Here is a 24,720-nt window from a genome sequence, read left to right on the forward strand (position 1 = left end):
TTGCTTTCCCTGCAACTGATCCACTCCAGACCAGACTGTGTCTCTGTCTCTGTCTGTGTTCTTTTTTCTAACCCCACCTCAGCCCCAGTTTATATAGGGGAAGTTCTTCCCCTCCCAGGACTGGGCAGGAGGTGTGGCATGCTTAGGATTCCTGACCAGGAGACCTCCCACCTGCTCACAGACGTAATATTGCTATTACTGTGGTAACCAGACCCCTGGGGTTCCACATTCCCCCCTAGTAAAATTTAGTACTCCGGGACTAAACATATTTTTGAAAACATAACAGGGTATAAACAGAAACAATACAATAAGGAAAAACATGTTAAAGTGGTCACGGCGTGTCCGCAACCGGGTGCAATTTTTGAAGCAAAAGGGTGTCCATTTCACCAAAGAACAGGGAGCCGTAACCAGGTAGGGGTCTGTCCTGCCCCGAGTCTTTAACAGTCTATAGTCCGTTCCTGGGTTACGCTCCAAACATATATACAATAGAGTTCTAGTAAATCCACAAAAGATACCTATAAAATAACTGGAAAAACATAATTATTTACAAGCAACAGTAAACAGGTAAATATTAATAAAACAGTCTAAACACTTTAGATCCTCCAACGTACGGGCAACTGGCCTCTAGTGGCCCTAGTAGACCTACGGAGCTGACTAACTGGTCCTGCACTACAGGGTGTAGGAGCTGTTAAAGGTAAGCTGGGCAGCTGTCTACGGACTCTTTGGCTCACTAGGGGCACGGCAGGCTCACTATAAGCAGAGGGTCGATTCTCCTGGTCTGCTTGTGTGGGGTCTTCTGCCTCCTGGACCGGCTGCTCTTCCAGCTCTACCTGTTTTTCCGTAGGCACTTGGGATGCTGGCTGGAGGAAGGTGAGGACGGGTACCACAACAGCGCCATTTACTTGTGTCCAAGACCGAGGGAAGTCTCCGAGTACAGTACTGACCATCTCTTCCCTTTCCTCTGCGGGTCGAGGGTTTTCTTGATCTTCTTCAGGGTTTCGTAGTTGCTCGGGACACTTCTTCAGGTGATCTCGGGAGACAATGGCTGTGGTTTCTCCTCAATCCTTACTGATTGTGCAGACTTTTGGGCTTTCATGGCTTGATGGCAGTACGGTGTACGGGTCCTTCTCCCACTGGTCGTCCAACTTGTGGAGCCGTCTTTTCCTCTTCAAGACCTGCTCTCCAGGTACCAGGGGAACAGCGGGAGCATACTGGTTGTAAGTCTTTCTCTTGCTTGACGGAGACTTCGCTCAACGCTCTCCTGTACTTTCCGGTACTGCTGCTGCCTCTCTGTGTCCCAGTCTGCTTCTGGTGAAGTGTCCTCGGGTGTCAGGACTCCCATATCCAGATCAACAGGCAGCTTACCAGGTCTTGCTCTCATTAGGTAAGCCGGGGTACAGTTGGTAGAACCTACAGGGATGTGGTTGTATAGGTCCACCAGATCAGGCAGTTTCTCAGGCCACAGACTGCGTTCTTCCAGGGGCAATGTTTTCAGAAGGTCTATCACCACCTGGTTCATCTTCTCGCAGAGTCCATTGGTTTGCGGATGATAGGGTGTTGTTCTTATCTTCCGGCAGCCATACAGAGTGCAGAACTCCTGGAAGACTTCCGCTTCAAAGGCAGGTCCTTGGTCCGTCAGCACCTGCTCTGGGTATCCGTGTGGATGACAGAAGTGCTGCTGGAAGGCTCTAGCTGCTGTTTGAGCCGTTAAGTCCTTGACGGGGACTACAACCAAGAACCTTGAGTAGTGATCCACGATGGTTAACGCATAGACGTAGCCACTTCTGCTGGGGGTCAGTTTTACCTGGTCCAAGGCTACCAGTTCCAACGGCTGCCTGGTGACGATGGACTGCAGGGGAGTCTTCTGGCTGGCACGGTCCTTCCTTCTTAGGTTGCAAGGGCCACAGTCTCTGCACCACCTCTCGATGGTCCCTCTCATGCCTACCCAGTGGAACCGCCCGCGCAGCAGGAACTCCAGCTTCTTCCATCCGAAGTGCCCAGCTCCGTCGTGGTATGCCTCCAGTACCATAGCCGCGTCTCTTCTTGGCACCACTACTTGCCAGATCAGTTCATGCGTCCGGGAGTTAACCATTCTGCGGCACAACTTCCCCTTGTAAAGAAACAGTCGACTCTTCTCAGCCCACAGTTGCTTGGTTTCCTCCGGAGCGTCTGGGTCAAGGCGGGCATCTGGCTGAGTCAGCATCTCCTTCACCAGTCGGACGGCGGGGTCACTGTCTTGCGTTTCTGCCCAGTTGTAATGAGGTAAGGGGTTGAACGTAGCGGATTGCTTACCCCTTACACGGTGGGAATACTGGGTAGTCCCATGACGGTGAAAGGCGGGGAGTTCAACTTCTTCCAGTTCCCCTGGATCTTCCCCTACGTCCGGTAGGTTTGGCATTCTGGACAAGGCATCCGCGTTGGTATTGGAGCGTCCTGCCCGGTATTTGATCGTGTACTCATAGTTGAACAGGCGGGCCATCCATCTCTGCTCCAGGGCACCGAGTCTTGCAGTGTCCAGGTGTGTCAACGGGTTGTTATCCGTGTACACGGTGAACCGGGAAGAGGCGAGGTAGTGCTTAAAGCGTTCGGTGACTGCCCACACCACTGCCAGGAACTCTAGCTTGAATGAGCTGTAATTCTCAGGGTTTCTTTCGGTGGGTCGCAGTTTTCGGCTGGCGTAAGCAATTACCCGTTCTCTCCCCTGCTGGATCTGGGACAGTACGGCTCCCAGCCCGATGTTACTTGCGTCGGTGTAGAGGATAAAGGGCTGGCTGTAATCAGGGTACGCCAGGAATTCATCCCCCGTGAGGGCCATCTTCAGCTGGCGGAAGGACTCTTCTTCCAGCTTCTCCCATCTGAAGGGCGGCTTCTGGTTCTTGGCCTTCCTGGACTTTCCTATCAGGAGGTCCTGCATAGGAGCTGCCTTTTTGGTGAAACCGGGAATGAATCTTCGGTAGTAGCCTACCAACCCGAGGAACTGCCGCACTTCCTTTACGCTGGAGGGTCTTGGCCATTCCTTAATCGCGGTGATCTTATCAGGGTCGGGGGCCACTCCGTCAGCACTCACCACGTGTCCCAGGTACTGCACTTTTGGTTTTAGCAGGTGACACTTCGACGGTTTCACCTTCAGACCGTAGTTTGCCAGGGCTTCAAACACCTCCGCCAGGTGTTTCAGGTGGTCCTCGTAGGTTTTGGAATAAACTATAACATCGTCCAGGTACAGCAGGACCGTCTCAAAGTTCCGGTGTCCCAGACAGCATTCCATCAATCGTTGGAAGGTTCCTGGTGCGTTGCAGAGTCCGAACGGCATGCAGGTAAACTCGCTAAGTCCCATCGGGGTGGTGAATGCGGTCTTCTCCCGGTCCGCCTCTGCTACAGGAACCTGCCAGTACCCGCTAGTGAGATCCAAAGTGGAGAAGAAGTTAGCAGATTTTAAAGCAGCCAAAGACTCCTCTATCCTTAGTAAGGGGTACGCATCTTTGTGTGTGATACGGTTGATTTTCCGGTAATCTACACACATTCTCATAGTGTTGTCTTTCTTTTTAACCAAGACTAGTGGAGCTGCCCAGGGCCTACAGCTATCCCTGATTACCCCAGCCTCCTTCATGTCTCTAAGCTTCCCCTTGGCGTGTTGGTAGTGTGCAGGGGGTACGGGTCGGTATCTCTCCTTTATGGGAGGATGGTCTCCCATGGGGATGTGGTGTTCTACCCCCTTTACTCGCCCGAAGTCTAGCGGGTGTTTACTAAACACTCTCTCGTACTCTCGAACCACCCGATAGACTCCCTGTTTCTGGTGTGAGGGAGTGGAGTCAGTACCCAAATGCAGTTGCTGACACCAGTCCTCCATTTGTTGCTTAGAGCCGTTACCTTCCTCTGGATGAGATGGAGGCAAGGGTTCCACGGACTGTACAGAATTTTGGTTGATGCTATACAATTTGGCTAGCGTAGCATACCGGGGCAGGTACACTTCCCTCTTCCCGATATTTATTATGCGAACGGGCACCCTCCCATGGCGTACATCAACCACCCCCCGTGCCGTCAAAATGGTGGGCCTACTATCTGAGTAGACTGGTTCTACCATTGCCTGGTAATCTCTACCTCTCAGACCAATAGCTGCCCGGCACCAAATCATCATTTCACTTTTCGGGGGCATGGCAATAGGGAAAGGGTCACACATCCTCACGCTACCAATCTCACCACCGGAGAGTTCCACCTGTTGCCGTCGCATCAGTGCCCGGATCTCTTTTTGGAGCACTCGCTGCTGCCCGGAGCTGGCGTTCTTGGCAACCTGCTGTAAAATGAGAATCACCTCCGCAAGACAATTTTCAATCACATTAGTTCCTAGAGTTATCTTTGGGTGACTCTCGCGCTTGTCAATGTCTACAATGATCAGTCCCTGTGCTGCCAGTTCGACTTTACCGATTTTAATGGTCATCTCTTTAAATCCGATCTGTGGCACGGGCTGACCATTGCTGGCGATGATACTCAAGTCGTCGTCTGGGTAGCGGGTTATATCCGAGTCATTCCAGTACTGCTTGAAGAGCACGTACGGGATGGTGGTGACCTGTGACCCGGTGTCAAGTAGGGCACTCATAGGAATGCCATCCAGTACTACAGGCAAGACTGGACGTCCTCCCACGTATTTGTCACGCCAGTTCGATGGGCCTGGTGATCTTATTCCTAGGGGTTGGCCCTCTACCCCAGGTTGTGCCAGTTTAAAGGACAGTACCTTGCCATATGTCCGGGTTGATTGCAGCGGCGGCAGATGGGTTGTCCGTCCTCATTGTATCGGTCGCTGGGTCTTCCTCTGGCCGGTGGGGTCCTCCTTGGTCGGCGCCACGGGATATCCTCCGGTCCGGATGCCAGCTGGATCTTCCCTGGAGTAGAAACCTGTAAAGACTGCACAGTTCGGGTTAGCGCGGCAACGCTTTTAGTTAGCTCTTGGACCTGATGGTGCAGGTCTGTAGCCGGGTCATTGTTTAAAGCCTGCGCATCAGCTCCCACAGGCCCTGCCGACAAGGGCGCCGCCTCCTGGTGGTAAGTGGTAGCAGGGCGTTTGTGGGTCACAGCGCCACCTGGTGCCGGTTCTCGGAGCACCCGGATGGCTCTGTCCTTGAACTGTGCAAAGTCCAGATGAGGGTCCTGTAAGTCCATTGCCCGCAACTGGGTTCGGTGGGCATTGCAATGTAGACCCTCTATAAATTGTTCAGTCAACAGCTTGTCTTCGTTTCCCACGCCGTCAGGGTCGGCCTGCTTAATGGCTCTCAGGGCCTCTTGTAGGTTTAGTGCATAGTCCCTTATATTCTCATGTGCTCGCTGCTTGCACCCGTAGAATCTAAGCTTGATCTCGGCTGAGGTACGGGTATCAAAGGTGTCCTTCAGCCGGGCTAGTATCTCTGCGACAGTCCTCCTCCTCCCAAGTGGCCAGGACTTTACCTCACTTTGGGCTGCCCCTGTTAATTGAGCCACCAGGATGCTCACTTTTTGCTCTTCTGTGAGGGGGTACACCTGGAAGAGGCTATCCAGCCTTTCTCTGAAGTCATTTAGGGTATGTGACTCCCCTCAGTACTGGGGTAGCCAGGCTGCCCCCGGGATGTAGGGCATGGTGAAAGGCATGACCGCAGCAGCGGTGGCGCTGGCGGTGGCTGTGGCAGTGAAGCTCTCCTCCGTATCCGACATCCTCCTCCCCCCTATTGGACCGTGGCCTACCTTGCGATGATCCTCTTCCGTAGGCCGCGGCTCCGCAGTGGATCGTCAGGGTTGAGGACCTTCCGTCGTGCTCCTGTGACGTCGGCGTCTGCTGGGCTCCTTCCAGGACCTTACGCAACGTCCGGACGTGAGGCGGGGCTTCAGTTCTCGCGCGCTTTCGGAGTCCACGCCCCTCTTCTTCCCGTGCGGCGTCCTCAAGATGGCGTCCAATGGCGGGAAGACTCCACGGATGGCGGGAAGAAGGCAAAAGATGGCGTCGGATGGCGGGAATCTTCACCACAGGTAAGTTTAACAGTCTTTTTCAGGCACGCAGTACCCGGTGGTTGCGGGCACGAAATCCTGCCGACTACGCCAAAAGTTGACGCGCCCCCTGGGCCTGTGCTGCTTCTGCTGCGCAGGGGGATACCCGGAGACGGATCTGCTGGGGATAGTAGTCCTCGTGGCAGTGACCCGGTCCGTGCCCAGGGTGTCAAACTAAGCGGCGGACTTTAGTATAAGATGTTAGAGTGTTCGACTACGCCACCCATTGAATGCGGTTATGAAACCGCCGCTGCAGGGCAGACCGCTGAGGCCGGTGGTACGGTTGTGCAGCGTGGATAGTATAACCTCCAACAGGAGGGGTATGGCCTCAGGGCAGCGGACGTGGATGATGGGGATAGTGGAATTGCTCGCAGGCACCAGGAACCACTCAGAGACGGTGCGGTGTAGTTCAGGGTCTTTACTGGTGGCAAAGGTAGACCCTCCCGGGAGTACTGGCTAGCGATCGGGGCCTGGTCAGTCCGTGAGCAGATAGGATCTCCCCTGGCCAGGTGGAGTTGTAGGCCTCCCCACTAATTGTACTCTTCCTGGCTACCTTGCTAGAAGCGGGTAAAAGTAGCCCACGTCCCTGAGTGTACCGTGTGGTGCTCACCCGTATGGCCGGTGACTCGGGGCCTTCTGGTAGCCTCCGCTCCACGACAGCGGTGCTGGTCCCTTGCGTGTGACCGTGCCTTCGGGTTTCTTGGCCAGAGGACCTGAAATCCCCTGCCGGTCGGTTTCTGCTGCTGGGTATGGCTCAGTCCCCACAGCCTCGGACTCCGTGTCCGGTGAGATCTCTTCAGTCAGGACGAGCTCTACAGCTTCCAGTCTCTGACCCCTTTTATCACTGCTCCCACAGAGCTCCTGATCTTGCTCTCCCTGCAACTGATCCACTCCAGACCAGACTGTGTCTCTGTCTGTGTTCTTTTTTCTAACCCCACCTCAGCCCCAGTTTATATAGGGGAAGTTCTTCCCCTCCCAGGACTGGGCAGGAGGTGTGGCATGCTTAGGATTCCTGACCAGGAGACCTCCCACCTGCTCACAGACGTAATATTGCTATTACTGTGGTAACCAGACCCCTGGGGTTCCACACATGCACAGTAGGCAGACATGGACACACACAGTACACAGACATGCGCACACACACGGTAGGCAGACATGCACGCACACGGTAGGCAGACATGAACACACACACACGGTAGGCAAACATGCACACAGTAGGCAGACATGCGCACGTGAGGCTTGCGGGCTCCACACCTGTCTTCTCCTGCCTTTCCAGTCTACCCTCCTGTCCTTCTTCCCTCTGATACTTCTATTGGTGAGTTATCCTTATACATAATGATTATATATGCTGGATGCTTTCTAATGCTTTATGTCTTTTGGCTGATTGTATGTGTAAGTAATTTTTTTGTATCCAGTTTCTCTTTGAACCCTGGAGTCATGGACTCCCTGCTCCCAATCTAAGTATACTACTATCTATGTAAACCTGGTCATACCTGCACTTTGGGAGAACACTTTTATTGATGATTTATTTTAGGACTTTTTCCTGGATTACCTCATACTACTAGTCTGTATGTTCTCCTTCAATGCAGCATGACTTTGGCTGCTTTTTATACTCTTCACCTTGTGATATGTTCCGCAACTTACATATATTTGTAATTTACACTTTTTAATGTGACTTTTCAATATTTAATAAAGTTTTTTCTAATTACGCCGTATACTCGATTTTCTCCAGCTTTTTCGTATCTATTTTCGAGTTGGCTATTTATCATGGGTATGGAGGATAAGTTGTTTTTCTTCTATACCGGATACCCATGATATTATTTATGTTGGTCGATTTGTTTATAACGTGCATGGTAGACAGACATGCGCATGCGCACAGTAGACAGATATGCGCACACGTATGGTAGGCAGACATGCACACATGCATGGTAGGCAAACATGCGCACAATATGCAAACATGTGCACGGTAGGCAGACATGCACATGGTACGCATACATGCAGGCAAGCACATACATACACACATGCACATGGTACACAGATATGCACACATACAGACATACATACATATTTGAACACAAATTCTTCAAAACACATATATACATAAACACTGACATACACAGATATTCACATCATACATGCACACACACACAGACACATTAGAAATATTTTTAGTATGGGGATTGGGGAAGCCGGTAACAAGCCTCGCTCACCTGCCCCCGGCCTGTTTACTGTCCATCTCCTCTGGCATGTGGCAGGGTAGGGCCGCCGGCGTGTCACAGACATGGCCCTGAACCATCAGAGGGGCCCACTCGCTGATCCTCACAGGATCTCTGCAGAACTGTCGGCGCTGCTTGATTGCCGGCACTTCACCAGACATGGCTGCGCGCAGTGCGCTCTGCAGCTGTGTCTGCTAATAATGACACGGCATGGGTGACACTGCACCTATAATTGTGCTTGTGTGTCGCCCCTGCCGCGTCATTACTAGCAGACTCAGCCGCACAGCGCACAGTGCACGGCCATGTCTAGTAAAGTGCTGGCAATCCAGCAGCACCAGAGGTCCTGCACAGATGCTGGGGGAGCAGCCCGGGCCCCGACAGTGAGTGGGCCCCTCTGATGGTCCAGGGCCCCAGCACTTTCCCGGGTGCATTTGGTGCTGACGCCGGCCCTGCTTCTGCCACTTTTGCTGGATTCCAGTTCTGATAGAATCTCCTTTCTGTCTGGGTGATGCTCACCATGCTATAAGTACAGGCAGTACAGGCACTCTGGTGTACAGGTCCTCTACAGCCTCTTACATAGCTGAAGTTCCACCCTGAGCTTCCCACTAATTGCTAACCCTTTGTTACCCAAAACTCCTGTAGCTAGCAATAGTTTTTACAGTACACTTTATAAATCAAAGCAGCAACTAAGAAATGCACCAAAATAACATATTATAAGTATTATATGATCTCAGGGAGTTCTGATCAGTCTTTCACTCTCTTACTTCCATATCAGTCACATACTAATGACCTATCCTAAAGAAAGGCAATAAATATAAAAGTAGTTGCCAACCTCTTTAAGTATTGGGCTTTTCTGATTTGTTTCTCCTTTTGTTTTAGAACTCTTTATGTGTATCCTTTATTTCTTTATTCATGTGAATATTAAACACTGTAAATTTATATTTAACATGTATTATCTTTGCCTGTTTGACCTTGTACCGTATATATTAACTGTCTACTGCAAAAACGCAGCATGTTCTGAGATATTGAAATTGCATCAAATATTGATTCTGGATTTTACAGAAAGTTGTCGGTAACACTGTTCTGCTACAGAGAACTAGACTAACTTGTTGGTACTTGTGCCGCAAAGTTTCTGCAACTTTTTAATTAGCAAACAGTAATTAGAAACTGCATCCCGTCTACATCATCATTATCTGTCAGTGAGTAATTTGCAGTAACTTCTTAGGCCCGTGCTCAGGAACTCCCACGTGTCTGTCAGGCTTATTTGTTTCTTGCTTGTATAGCTGCATACATAATCATACTGAAAAGCTTGTGAAGTTTCAGGCACAACTTACAACCTGCTCTTCAGAGGCTTCTTCATTTTGCTCGCTCAGTTGTTGGAAATCCATATTTATTAAGCTTCAGCTTCTGAGCCAAAGAGCTTAGTGGATAAATAATAATGTTCCGACAAACTAAGCAATAGATCACAAGCATATACGGTATATCCAATGGAAGTTGCAAAATTTTATTTTCCAAAAAGCCATACAAATATCCCCAGTTTACAACTGCAGAGTAGTTTGTGCTACCAACTTCTTAAAGGGAATGTATCACTGATATTTTAACCATTAACACCAGATATTTATTCATATCTTTCTGTAATGTTTTTATTTTAGTATTGTAGATTTTTATATACTATTTTGTGTACACGATTTTGGTCACCTTGCCTGGGCTTTTGTGAAGAGCTTATTGAGAAATACTTTTACGCTGCATTCCCACCTGTGGTCATTATCCAGATTTTTGCTGCAAAAGTCCTGTGCTGCTGCTGACTTTTTACTGTTTCCCTTCACAGACACTTTGTAACATAAGTGCCGACTCCTGTCCCTTTTGTTCCTGCTTCAGCCACTAGGTGGCGCCGAGCCTTTTTTGCGGGTGATGTGTGACAGCATAAGTCCTGTTTTATTCCTGGGACTTATGGTACTGCTTGATCAGGGAGCTATAAAATTAATTGTCTGTTTTTTTAATTATCCCTTCTGAGATCATTGGGCGGCGCTGCCTGCTACTTAAACCTCTGAGTCTCTGACTTCCACTGCCAATCAATTCGTTTTTCTACCTAAATTGTGCTCTTGTCCCTGTTTCTGCTGTTTTGTTTATTCTTTATGTTTTCTGTCCTCAGTGTGTATTTTGACCATCCTCTTGTCTTATGATTCTGTTGCTGACGTGATCTCCTGGATCTAACCTGGAAACCTGACTATCCTTGTTGCCAGTTTGCGCCACTGAACAGTAGCTCTCGAACAGTGCCCGCATGACACATTTAAGGTACATTTAGACAAAACCAATTGGCAGCACAAGACAACCGCCGATTGGTCATTTACACAGGCAGACCAAAGTAAAAGATACACACTGAGTGATCTGTAATAGATCGTTCACAGCATACAGGATGCTAAGGTTCTCTGCAGTGCAAGTCCTGTTTACAAGGAGATACACCACCAAAAACGATGATCTTTTATGCTGCACAAAATATTTCATTCGATCGAGTGTTTTGATCGGCAGCCTATTTACACTAAAATGTTATTATGTTAGTATTGTTCATAACTATCTGTTAATGTACATGCAGCTTTAGTCTTGCAGAAAAGACCATGCAGATGATTGTAATGACCACATGGCTTTTAAGGGGACAAAAATGTTTACCTGCGAGATAAAGTGATTGTGAAGAGAAACAGTAAAAATACCACAGCAGTGCAGGGCTGTTGTGGTTAAAAGCCACAAAATGATTCCAACTTGTGAACGCAGCCTCAATCAGTTACATGGACCTATTGACAATAATCTAGAGACGTTTATTGACTTATATGTTACAAATTTTGAGGCATGCCACGTTACCTATGCAGAGGTCATTGTGCAGGGAGGGGGAGGAGATCAGACTATTTGAAAGTAATCTCTTCAGAACAAGAATTGTTACCTTATTATGAGGCTTAGTGGCAAGAGCAAAAATTGCACGATTTCCGATTTTTTTTTTATAAACAGGGTGGTCCAAAAGTAGATGGCCAGAAAATAATAACATTTATTTTGATTTTGATATATAAAATTATATTTACTAACACAAGCATAACATTGACAATTACATTTTATTCTGAACAATAATACAAAAGCCCTTAAATTTTATCAACGCAGGTGCTCAAACAGTTTTCCATTACAATTTGCACAGCTTTGAAGTCGGCCTCTTACGCTTCGACAAACTTTTTTGCACAAGTCTCTTTGTATATTAATTTCTTGAAATGCATCTCTTATGTAAATTTTCAAATCTCTGACACTTTTTGTTTTTCGACTATAAACCTTGTCCTTGAGTACTCCCCAAAAGAAAAAATCCATTGGGGTCAAGTCTGGTGAACGTGTCGGCCAATCAAGTGGGTCTCTTCGGCCTATCCATTTATTAGGAAATGTTTCAATAAAATACTCGCGGACTACTCTTAAATAATGTGGAGGGGCCCCATCTTGTTGGAAATAAAGGTCATTTGAATTAGGCTGTTGCTGTAACTGGGGAACAACTTGATTCATTAGAATTTCGAGATACTTATCTCCTGTGACTGTCCCATCAAAAAATATTGGTCCTAAAACACCAAAACTTGAAATACCACCCCAAACATTGACACCTGGCTCATTTAGTTGTTGCTCTAATGTTAAATGCATGTTCTCATTATACCAGTAAATACAATTATGTCTGTTAATATGGCCGGATAATTTGAAAGAAGCTTCATCACTCCACATAATGTTATCTAAAATTACTGGATTTTCTTCAATTTGGTTAAGCATAATCTCACTAAATTGCAGCCGCCTGTCTGGATCATCCTCCAATAAACTATGAATTAGACGTGGACAATAAGCTTTCCAATAGATTTCAGGATTCGCATGATAGAAGCTCGTGAAATTCCCAATTCCAAAGAGGCTCTTCTGGTGGACTTTTTTGAACTCTGAATAAATGTTTCAGCAACAAGTTGTTTATTATCTTCTGTACAGATTGTTTTGGGTCGACCAGTTTTTGGAGCATTAAGGATTGAGCTAGTGGCATTGAATTTGTCACGAATGCGGTAAATGGTTTGTCTCTTTGGGGCTTGAGTACCAAATGTTTCAACCCAATTTGCTCTAAAGGTTTCAGCATTTTGAGATTTCCAATACTCTGTTAAAATCCATTTTCTTTGATCTGTATTTAAATTATTTGCCATTATGTGTTAGCTGAAAAGAAAACAGATTAGGGGGAGATCTATCTGTGAAAACTAGATCTGTGAAACTGGCTCAGTTTCCCTTAGCAACCAATCAGATTCCACCTTTCATTTTCCAAAGAGTCTGTGAGGAATGAAAAGTCGAATCTGATAGGTTGCTAAGGGCAACTGAGCCAGTTTCACTTTACACCATGTTTGATAAATCTCCCCCTTCATAACCTTATTACACTTTCTGTCCACATACTTTTGGACCACCCTGTATATAAATAGCAAAGTAGTAAATATAAAAATGTTTTAAACTAAACATTTAACATACATTTCAATGCAAATGCCAATGAACATTTCAGGGTATTATCTGGTGAATATTTTATAGTAAACAAGTAGATTAATTTGAATAAATCACACAGAAAGTAAAACTGAACAGAACAAAATATGTATATACATTATGTGCAACTATGCATATTTAAATAGACTATTCCAAAGTCCCAATTAGCTATAACATAAGAACAAATTAAATGAATAGAGCCTATATCTTACATATCTTACAGAATCAGTAATTTATACAATCCTATGCCAAGATCATTTCTACCTGCACTTTAAAAATTATCCTAAAATGCAAGATGTTATGGTATAAAGTCCGAAACTTTACTTGAAAAAGGAAAAATGCCAGCTCATCCTCCAATCAATTTAATCTACCGTATGTGAAAGCCCTCGCTCGACGCCACTGCACAGTGAATGTAGGAAAAGGAGAAATGATCCAGCTTGCAGTTCCTTGTATAAAAGATAAATTTCTTTATTTTCTAAACATTTAAAAAGATAAGCAAAAGCAATAAGCAAATCTGTAGGTGTGGGCGGGGGACCTAACATCTACATATAGTTCTCTTCATTTACCTACAATATTATTTGTTATCTGTTTAGAGCATTCCCCAGCTAAATAAATATCAGTGTATATCGAGAACAAAACCCCATGCGGGCATCAAATTAAATCTCTTTCCTCATGAATATTACAATAGAGATGAGCAAATTGATTCAATATGAATCAAATTGGTGTCAAAATTTTAGGAATTTACTAAATCTCGCAAAATTTGAAAAATGATTGATTTGCTTTCTGCAAAAAAACTAAAAGTGCCGCCACCATGTTACACATTGCAGAAGATTGCATTCGCCAAGAAAGGATCACATGATCTTGGATGGGGCTTCCCCATAATGCTGTGTAACTATCACATGGTATAGTGTAGCTAATTAGGAGTGACTATTATAGCCTGCATAAAAGCAAAAGCAGAGAATGCAGCAGCTATTTTATGGTGAATCTGGATAGTGTAATGATATCACAGCTGACAGCTTAGCTACAGAAATAGACAAAAGGATGTCACAGCTCACAGCTTAGATAAAGAAATAGAGAAAAACATAAAATACTGGACAAACAAGAAACATAGTGTGTGACAGCACAACAATGTAGAAGATTGATTTGTGACAAAATTAATTCTTTGGGAAAAACTCAGCGAAGTTGGAGAATTCAAACTTCAAAATATTTGCTATGTACATTATAGTATTCGAAAGAATGTTAAAAATAGAGAAAAATGTATATATCAGGCCAAATATAATATAAAGGCACTATTGTCAAATTTCATACAACCCAATAGTTGGATTTTTAGACAAACACCAATGTTCAAACTATTATTTGATAAATCATCTTTCATTGTGGGGAAAAAAAGAAAAAATCACAAGACCTCATTTAGCAATTGTAGTTGTAATTGTTTCAATTATTATCATTTGTAGATGTGTATTTTAAATGCAGACAATAAATAATTTAGTACATTCTATAAATTCTTTTTAATACTTATCGGCAATTACATCTGTTCCCATTTCTTCTTTGCTATAAACACCAGAACTGACTCTAATCATTTTCGTTAATTAACCTTTTATGTCATTTACTAAATATTTTGGTAAACTTCCAGAAAGTTCTGGCACGGTTACAAAGTATGCATTTCCCAAGATATTGTCCATTTCACTATGTATGTAGGATTTATTAAACAAAAAAAACAAACATGAATTCAGAATTTTTTTAATTGTGACCTTGAAGAATTTAAATGCCTTTTAAGAGAGTAACTATGGTATGCTGCTCCTCTATGTAGAAAATGTATTGACAGTAATTTGCATTTAAAGCAGGTAATATCACAATGGTTCATTATTAGTGTTGAGCGAGCATTGCTCGACACTGCTCAGTACTCGCCCGAGCATCACGCTACTCGGGATGTTCGGCGAGCACCGAGCATTTCCGGGTTACTCGGGCAGGAGCTCGGGTCTCCGCCCTGCATGTTTGGCGCTCTTTAGAGAGCCAATGAACATGCAGGGATTGCCAGCCAGTCACTGTAATGCCGCAGCCATGTTGTTTGTGGGCATTACAGTGATTGGCTGGCCGTACAGCGTCACCTCGAGTATTTAAAACCGGGCGCCCCATCTTGGACACAGTCGCTCCGGTTTAGACAGTGTAGGGACAGCGCTGCTGAGCTAGGGAGAGATTTTTCCTGCAAAATAGTTAGTGTAGGGTCTGTAAAGGCTGCCAGAACAAACAAACAGTCCTTCTCAGGAATAATATCCTTCCCAGATATCAGGCAGGCAGGCAGGCAGGCGGTATAGGGGACGCAGTGGTTATACCAGCAAACGCTGCATTACAGTCCTGTGCGCTCCTGTTTCTGAAATTGCTGGACTTAGCTCTAGGTCTCGGGGGCCAGTAAAAGTTCTTTTTTTTCATCTAAATTCTCTTTTTTTTTTCCTCCTTCACACTGTACAAATACACGTCTTATTAACCTATTGCTGTCCCCCCCTCCCCCCAAAAAAAAAGTGTGTCTCTGATTTTTCAGACAAAAATATATCTGTTGAAAAGAGTCTGGTATAGGCCACAGAAACAGAAGTGTGGTTTTGCATTTCCATGGGTCAAATCTCTGTAGTATCCATTTTTGGGCCTTTTGTATCGAAAAAAAAACAGTTTGAGTGTGTCGCTCACTGTTCAGCCGCAAATCTATATATTTAAAAAAGTCTGGTATACACCAGTAAATTATAACTGTGGGTTTGCTATTCCACGGTAAAAAACCTTTATTATCCTGCTTTTTGCTTTTTTGGCCTTAAAGAAAAACAGTAGTGTCTCCTGACTGTTCTGACACAAAACTATATCTGTTGAATATAGTCTGGTGTACGCCTGACAAATTCCAGTGTGGTTTTGCATTTCCACGGGTCAAATCTCTGTAGTATCCAGTTGTGGGCCTTTTGTATCTAAAAAAAAACAGTTTGAGTGTGTCGCTCACTGTTGAGCCGCAAATCTATATATTTAAAAAAGTCTGGTATACACCAGTAAATTATAACTGTGGGTTTGCTGTTCCACGGTAAAAAATCTCTATTATCCTGCTTTTCACTTTTTTGGCCTTAAAGAAAAACAGTAGTGTCTCCTGACTGTTCTGACACAAAAATATATGTGTTTAAAATAGTCTGGTGTACGCCTGACAAATCCCAGTGTGGTTTTGCATTTCCACGGGTCAAATCTCTGTAGTATCCAGTTGTGGGCCTTTTGTATCTAAAAAAATACAGTTTGAGTGTGTCGCTCACTGTTCAGCCGCAAATCTATATATTTAAAAAAGTCTGGTATACACCAGTAAATTATAACTGTGAGTTTGCTGTTCCACGGTAAAAAAATCTCTATTATCCTGCTTTTCGCTTTTTTTGCCTTAAAAAAAAAACTGTAGTGTCTCCTGACTGTTCTGACACAAAAATATATCTGTCGAAAATAGTCTGTTGTAGGCCCGACAAATCCCAGTGTTGTTTTGCATTTCCACGGGTCAAATCTCTGTAGTATCCAGTTGTGGGCCTTTTGTATCTAAAAAAAAACAGTTTGAGTATGTCGCTCACTGTTCAGCCGCAAATCTATATATTTAAAAAAGTCTGGTATACACCAGTAAATTATAACTGTGGGTTTGCTGTTCTACGGTAAAAAATCTCTATTATTCAGGTTTTTGTATTTTTTCCGTAAAGAAAAACAGTAATAGTTTATCCCTGATTGTTATGATTGTTTAAAAGAGTCGGATGTAGGCCAGAGAAATAGAACTGTGGTTTTCCTCTTCCACGGTTCTAATCTCCTTTTTATTACCCTTTTTCCATTGATAGTGCGAGTGTAAGCTATTTTACTTCCTTTACAATGGGCAAGGCGCATGGCAAGGGACGTGTAAGTGGACGTTCTGGTGACGGTGCGTGCAGAGGTCGGGGCCGTGGCCAAGGTGAAAATGTGCCACAACCAACAGCCACATCTTCTCGCTCCCACTTCTTGACCGAATTACTAGGGAAGCACAGAACCACACCAGTATTGCGAACTGATCAGTGTGATCAGGCTATTAATTGGATAGCAGATAATACTTCCAGTTACCTGAGCACCACCACCTCCGGTCTGTCTTTCACACGGTCAAATGTTAGTAGCCGTGAGTCTCGACCGCATACTCCTCATCACCCTGATGCTCCTTCCTCCTACCATGCCAAGTGTCGTCAGACAGCAACTGATCCCACACATGGACACTGTGAAGAGCTGTTCACTTGTCAATTTCAATATTTGTGCCCCTCACCTGCTCAGCTTGAAGTGGTGGAAGAGGAGATCCCATGTAACGATGCTCAAGTATTTGAACAGCCACGGCCACAGGAAGTCGACACTGGCAATTTGTCACAAGAGGTGGACGATGACGAGACACAATTGCCAGGAAGTGAGGAGGAGGATCGTGGTGCGCAAGTGGAAGAGGAGGAGGTGGTGGATGATCTAGTAACTGACCCAACATGGCAGGAGGACATGCAGAGTGAGGCCAGCAGCACACAGGGAGAGGGAGGCAGAGTACCCCAACAGGCAGGAAGAAGCAGTGTGGTGGCCGCAGACAGAAGGCGGGCAACCGTTCCCCGTAGCACCAACACAAGGGACGTTGCCAGTACAAGCGGTAGGTCTTTCAGAGTCTGGAATTTTTTTCAAGACTCTGCTGATAACCCCAAAAAGGCCATTTGTACCATCTGCCATGCCAGCATCAGCAGGGTTGACAAAACTACCAGCTTGACCACCACCAGCATGATCAGGCACATGGCAGCAAAGCACCCGACTTTGTGTGGCGAACCCCAGGGTCCACGACCAGTGTCAGCGGGTGTCACCACTGCTTCAATAGAACTGAGGCTTGGAAAGCATAAGCAAATACTATGGGAGACCCAATCCCCAATAATGGGACTAATGTTTGTAATATGCTGTACTGCATGGCTCTTGTAAGAGGCATTGCAAGTTGCTCCGTCCTAATTTTTGGAAGCTTTTGCTTGGAAGGCATAAGCAAATACTATGGGAGACCCACTCCCCAATAATGGAACTAATGTTTGTAATATGCCGTACTGCATGGCTCTTGTAAGAGGCATTGCAAGTTGCTCCGTCCTAATTTTTGGAAGCTTTTGCTTGGAAGGCATAAGCAAATACTATGGGAGACAGACTCCCCAATAATGGGACTAATGTTTGTAATATGCTGTACTACATGGCTCTTGTAAGGGGCATTGCAAGTTGCTCCGTCCTAATTTTTGGAAGCTTTTGCTTGGAAGGCATAAGCAAATACTATGGGAGACCCACTCCCCAATAATGGGACTAATGTTTGTAATATGCTGTACTGCATGGCTCTTGTAAGGGGCATTAAAAACGTCTTGTTAAGCTACTGTGACCTCCACGTCTCTTCCGAGGGGCATTAAAACCGTCTTGTTAAGCTACTGTGACCTCAACGTCTATTCCACGGGGCATTGATATGGTCTTTTTATTCCACTGTAACTTCCACCACTCTTCCAAGGAGCATTAAAACCGTCTTGTTAAGCTACTGTGACCTTAACATCTATTCCATGGGGCATTGATATTGTCTTTTTATTCCACTGTAACTTCCACCACTCTTCCAAGGGGCATTAAAACCGTCCTGTTAAGCTACTGTGACCTCCACGTCTCTTCCAAGGGGCATTGAAACCGTCTTGTTAAGCTACTGTGACCTCAATGTCTATTCCACGGGGCATTGATATTGTCTTTTTATTCCACTGTAACTTCCACCACTCTTCCAAGGGGCATTAAAACCATCTTGTTAAGCTACTGTGACCTCCTCGTCTCTTCCAAGGGGCATTGAAATTTTGTTTTAATTACCTTACCTCTAATCTCCACGACTCTTCCAATGGGCATTGCATTTCCTCCTAATTTTAGTCAGCTTTTGCTTTTCAATGCAAAGGTGAAAACTAAGGGAGACACACTCCCCAATAATGGGTAGAAGGTTTTAGTACGCTGTAATCCACGTCTGTTTCAAGGGGCATTGCAGTTCCTCATAATTTTTGGAAAGCCTTCCATTCACTGCTTAGGCCAACAGTGTACAGGAGACCCAGTTGCTATAAATGGAAAAAACGGTTTAGTTAAGGCCCTCTGACCTCCATGTCATTTCCAAGGGGCATTGGAGTGCCTCAAAATTTTTGGTAGGCATTGCACTCACTGTATGCCCTATAACTGTGTAGCCAAACCGCTCCTTTTGTTACAGAAACATATCCTACAAGACATATGTGGTTGACTGGCCTGATATTGATGTGAATGGTTCCTGTTCCTCCTGCTCTTTCTCCTTTGCCACTACCTCATCCATCATTTATCACCTGAAGCTTTGTTTTAACGGGAGTCATAGAACTTGGATAGTAGCAGGAAAACATCCAGCAATCCTCGGAGGAGGTAGGATATGCACCAAAATGCTGACCACCTCAGGCCTAGCCGCTACTACATACATGCGCTTGTGTTATGTCTTCAGACAGACCCATTTCTTGTTTGCAGCACACTGACTCCTTCTAGCGGCTGAATGCTGAGTTTGTTTGTCTGCACTTGTTTCCTTTTTGATCTACTCAGGACACCATAGTTTTGTCTGTAGTGATGCACTCTGGGAGAAGGAAGGTCCTTTTCTACACAGACTGGTTGCAGAGAAGACGTCCACCATTTTATCTCTCTTGTGATTGCATCGTTGGTAAGACAGACTATGTTTTTCCTGATTGCAGACACCTGATATGTAGGACTCTAATCCCTGCATCTTCCATTTACACTTATGACACTGTCAAGCTGCTTCATTACATGTTATATGCTGTTCTGCCATTGACTTCATGTAATTCTGTGTTGTGTATACACATATATATTGATTGTTTGTTTTTCCATTGCTCCTAGTTTTACCAAATTCATCTACTAATCGTTCAATAAACTGCATATACTACAAGACACAGTCTTCTTATTGGATTCCAAGTAGATAAGGTTTAGCTGCCTGTCGGAGTACACATACATCCCAGGATAACGTGTAACGAGGACAGAACAGTAAAACAACGGCTACCGGCTAGTGAGATTCAGGACACCGGCTACACAGAGACTTAATACAGCTACAGCAATCTCTGCACAGTCAAGCATCCCCTTAAAGGCACCATGTCCCAAAAATCATACAGAACGAAATCCGTAGCTTCTGCCTCCTCAAAGGCATCATCTATCAGCAACGCTGCCGCCATTGCCCGCGCAAAAGCTGAAGCCGCCAAAACACGAGCAACATTTGCTAACCAGGAAATGCATCTCAAGCTAGAGAAAGTGCACTTAGAAGCAACATTAGCTGACAGAGAATGGAGAGCACAACTTGATAAGGCACGTCTGGATACTGCCTTAGGAAAACTAACAGCAGAAAGGGAAGCTGCAGCCGCTGTGGCTGAAGCAGAGTTCTTAGAGGCCGCACAACTCCCTGATTTGCAAAGACAAAGCAGTATGCCGAGTCTGAAGCTTATCTCACAGGATTCATTACAGCGCACAACTCAGTATGTCAATGAGCTCCCTGATTCAAATTACAATCCTGAGCCAATACTAAAGCAAGAATGCGATATCTCCAGTGAGACAGACAGAATTCAACATGGCAGGCATACCCTGATCAGTTATAAACGTGAATACAATTCTACTAGTGACAACCCTGCCACTCAACAGGTTACCGAAGCAAAGCACCTTCCTGGCACGCCTTTCATCACGCCGAAACAAGACAACACCGGCTGGCGCCACCTAGAGGACACTAGCAGGTATGAACGCACCTCACATCGTTACAAGGGCGATCCTCCAGCAGTATACCCTACTGATAACCAGTTCACAACAGACTTTGCCAAGTTCTTTGCACGATGTGAACTAGTGGCCAAAGGGCTCTTAAAATTCAACGACCATGCTGGAGGCTATAAGGCCTGGAGAGCTTCTTTCCAAAATGTTACTAGAGACTTGGAGTTGTCAGAGAGAGAAGAGGTAGACCTCTTAGTCAAATATCTTGGAGAAGAGTCAAGTAGACACGCATCAAGGATCAGAGACATTAATATAAACCACCCCGAGATTGGTCTCAAAATGATCTGGGACAGACTCGATGAGTGTTACGGCTCAGCAGAGGCAATAGAAAGAGCCTTATTTAAAAGAATAGACGATTTTCCCAAAATATCTAACAAAGGTCTTCAGAAACTCAGAGAGTTAAGTGACCTGCTAATGGAAGTCCAGGTTGCAAAATGCGAAGAGGACTTACCAGGACTCACATTCCTCGACACAGCAAGAGGTGTCAACCCTATAGTCCAAAAGTTGCCCGACAATCTGAAGGAAAGGTGGCTCACACATGGATCAACGTACAAATATAAACACAATGTTCCATTTCCTCCCTTCTCCGTTTTCGTAGAATTTGTGCATCAACAGGCAAGGATCAGGAACGACCCTAGCTTCGACTTTATGCTGTCGTATGCCACACCGACACCAGCCCCCAATCCACGCAAGACGTCTGTAGCAGTACACAAGACTAATGTTTCTTCTTCAGGTTCTGTTCACAGGTCTGGCAACTACTCTCAAGTAGAGACAAAGGAACAGGACCCCAGCAAGCAGTGCCCCCTTCATCAAAAGCCTCATCCTCTCCTGGAATGCAGAGCCTTCAGAGAGAAACCTATGCAGGATCGTAAGAGTTTCTTGAAAGAAGACTGCATATGCTACAAGTGCTGTTCATCTACATCACATCTTGCTAAGGACTGTAAGGTCAGTGTGAAATGCTCAGAATGTGGCACTGCAGACCACAACACAGAACTACACCCCGGCTCAGCCCCTTGGAGTGCCAAAAACACTTCAATGGACAGTGAGCATGGCGGGGAGGAAAGGAACACGACTACAACTACACCAGAGATCACTTCACAATGTACTGAAATTTGCAAAGGGTCAATAGACAGTAGGTCCTGCTGCAAAATCTGCCTTGTCAGAGTTTACCCAAAGGGCCACAGAGACAAAGCTGTAAAACTATACGCCATCTTGGATGATCAAAGTAACAGATCCTTGGCTAGATCAGCGTTCTTCGATCTATTCAACGTCAAAGGGCCAAATACTCCCTATTCACTAAAAACATGTGCAGGTACTGTGATGACAGCGGGAAGGAAAGTTGCTGATTACCAAATTGAATCCATAGATGGACAGTTCAGCCAGCCATTACCTACAATCATTGAATGTAACCAAATTCCTGACAACAGATCTGAAATTCCAACACCAGATGTAGCGATCCACCATGCTCACTTAAAACATATAGCACATCTTATACCACAACTCGATCATCAAGCCCAAATAGTCCTGCTCTTGGGAAGAGATATCCTGCAAGTCCATAAAGTGAGACGCCACATCAATGGACCCCGCAACGCTCCTTATGCTCAAAGGCTAGACTTGGGATGGGTCATAGTAGGAGACGTGTGCCTAGGGCGCATGCACACTCCCACCTCTGCGACAAGTATGCTTACTAACATACTGGAGAATGGTCATCCATCTTTGTTCCAACCCTGTAACAATGACTTTCATATGAAGGAACTGCCATACAGCACCCAATTACCCAACAGCTATGAGGATCAGTTAGGGTGCGCAGTTTTCCAGAGAACCAAACAAGAGAATCAGCTGGCAATGTCTATAGAAGACAAGCTGTTCTTAGAGATAATGGACAAGGGACTTGTTAAAGATGAGACTAACAGCTGGGTCGCACATCTTCCCTTCAGAACCCACAGACCACGTTTGCCAAATAACAGAGATCAAGTGTTAAAACGTTTCTCCTCCCTCAAGCACAATTTTCAAAGGAAACCAGAAATGAAAGATCACTTTTTCTCCTTCATGGAAAAGATTTTCGAAAACAATCACGCCGAAATAGCTCCCACTCTCAAAGACTCTGATAAATGCTGGTTCCTACCCATGTTCGGAGTATACCACCCAAAGAAACCGGGCCAGATTAGAGTGGTGTTTGATTCTAGCGCCAAGTTCGGAAATGTCTCTCTGAATGATATCCTCCTAACAGGTCCAGACCTCAACAACAAACTGCTGGGAGTACTGATACGTTTCCGTAAGGATTCCATTGCCTTTGTCGCCGACCTTCAGCAGATGTTCCACTGCTTCCTCGTGAAAGAAAAAGACAGGAATTTCTTAAGGTTCCTCTGGTACAGAGACAATAATCCTTCTAATGAAGTCACAGAGTATCGCATGAGGGTACATATTTTCGGCAACAGTCTTTCACCCGCAGTTGCCATTTATGGACTCAAAAGGTCTGCTCAAGAAGGAGAAGCAGAATATGGATCCGATGTCAAACAATTCATAGACAAGGACTTCTATGTCGATGACTGCTTGAAAGCCATGCCTTCAAATGAGACTGCCATCAGTCTCCTCAGGAGAGCTCAGGAGATGCTTGCCTGCTCTAACCTCAGGCTTCACAAAATAGCCTCAAACAGCCAAGAACTGATGGAAGCGTTTCCTTCTCAGGACTTATGCAACGGTCTTAGAGACTTGGACTTAGGAACTGACCCTGTACCAATGCAACGCAGCCTCGGTCTTCTTTGGAATTTAAAGTCAAACACTTTCACCTTCCAAATCAGCCAGGAAGAAAAACCCTTCACGCGTAGAAGCGTTCTATCCACCGTCAACAGCCTATATGATCCCTTAGGATTTGCAGCTCCAGATACGATAAAGGGTAAGGCCTTATTAAGAGACTTAACTCGTGAAACATCCGACTGGGATACACCTCTATCACCTGACAAGAGGATCCTCTGGGAGGAATGGAGGAACTCCCTTGCAGCCCTGACAAAACTGAACATGCCGAGACCATACGCCTCCGTGCCTTCTACAGAGATGCAGAGTCAGAACCGCTACGTATTCTCAGATGCTTCTGTCCAGGCAATTGCTGCCGTTGCCTACATTAAGACCGTGGACTCTAAAGGTCAGATTCATATCGGATTCGTCATGGGGAAAGCCAAACTTGCACCACTCCCAGAGCACACTATACCCAGGTTAGAGCTTTGTGCTGCTGTATTAGCTGTCGAGTTAGCTGAACTCATTACATCTGAGATGGACATGGATCTAGAGGAAACGAAGTTCTATACAGACAGCAAAGTAGTCTTAGGTTATATCTACAACGAGACAAGACGGTTCTACGTCTATGTGAACAACAGAGTGCTACGAATCAGAAGATCCGTACATCCAAAGCAGTGGCATTACATAGCTACAGATCATAATCCCGCAGATCACGCTACTAGATCAGTAGATGCTAATCGGCTAGAGAGTACAACATGGCTCTCAGGACCAAAACTGTTATACAGCATAGAACTATCCTCCGAAACCTTCGAGCTGGTAGAGGAGGACTCAGACGTCGAAATCCGTTCTCAGGTGTCTACACTTCATACGACAACCTCGGATATTCAACTCGGATCCCACAGATTCGACAAGTTCTCAAGCTGGAAGTCCGAGCTATCACCTGTTTGTCTCACATAGCTCGCTCATTCAAAGACCTTTACAAGCGGCAGTGGAGACAGGTACAAAGTCTTGCAAATACATTCTGGGACAGGTGGCACAAGCAATACCTATCTACACTGCAACCACAGACAAAGTGGCAATCTACAAGACCCAATCTGAACATTGGTGACCTCGTACTTGTGAAAGACTTTCAAACCCACAGAAACTAGTGGTCACTTGGCTTAGTAACTGCAACGTTCCCTAGCAAAGATGGAAATGTCCGGAAAGTGGAAGTGAGGATGACCAGAGGAGACGAACCAAAGACGTTCCTCAGACCAATATCCGAACTAGTTCTACTTTTACCCTTCAAGGACAAGGATGGTGACATCCATTGATGCCAGACGGGGAGTGTTATGTCTTCAGACTGACCCATTTCTTGTTTGCAGCACACTGACTCCCTCTAGCGGCTGAATGCTGAGTTTGTTTGTCTGCACTTGTTTCCTTTTTGATCTACTCA

The 24,720-nt window shown here is 45.4% G+C and overlaps 1 protein-coding gene across 1 annotated transcript; it reads left to right on the forward strand.

Moving 5' to 3' along the window:
• The first annotated feature begins 19,381 nt into the window (after nt 1-19,381).
• On the forward strand, nt 19,382-24,242 carry LOC141264620 (uncharacterized). The gene is made up of 2 exons (XM_073676899.1): nt 19,382-19,446; nt 19,641-24,242. The coding sequence occupies exon 2, from the start codon at nt 19,890-19,892 to the stop codon at nt 24,240-24,242; it is 4,353 nt and encodes a 1,450-aa protein (XP_073533000.1). The 5' UTR covers nt 19,382-19,446; nt 19,641-19,889.
• Nucleotides 24,243-24,720: the final 478 nt, after the last annotated feature.

The sequence above is a fragment of the Phyllobates terribilis genome, unplaced genomic scaffold (genome assembly GCF_046119375.1).
Source record: "Phyllobates terribilis strain yellow unplaced genomic scaffold, ASM4611937v1 Scaffold_4__5_contigs__length_816908805, whole genome shotgun sequence".
NCBI lineage: Eukaryota > Metazoa > Chordata > Amphibia > Anura > Dendrobatidae > Phyllobates > Phyllobates terribilis.

Excerpts from the sequence above, each read along its gene's own strand:
- LOC141264620 (XM_073676899.1), top strand. The coding sequence starts at position 19,890 with ATGTCCCAAAAATCATACAGAACGAAATCCGTAGCTTCTGCCTCCTCA.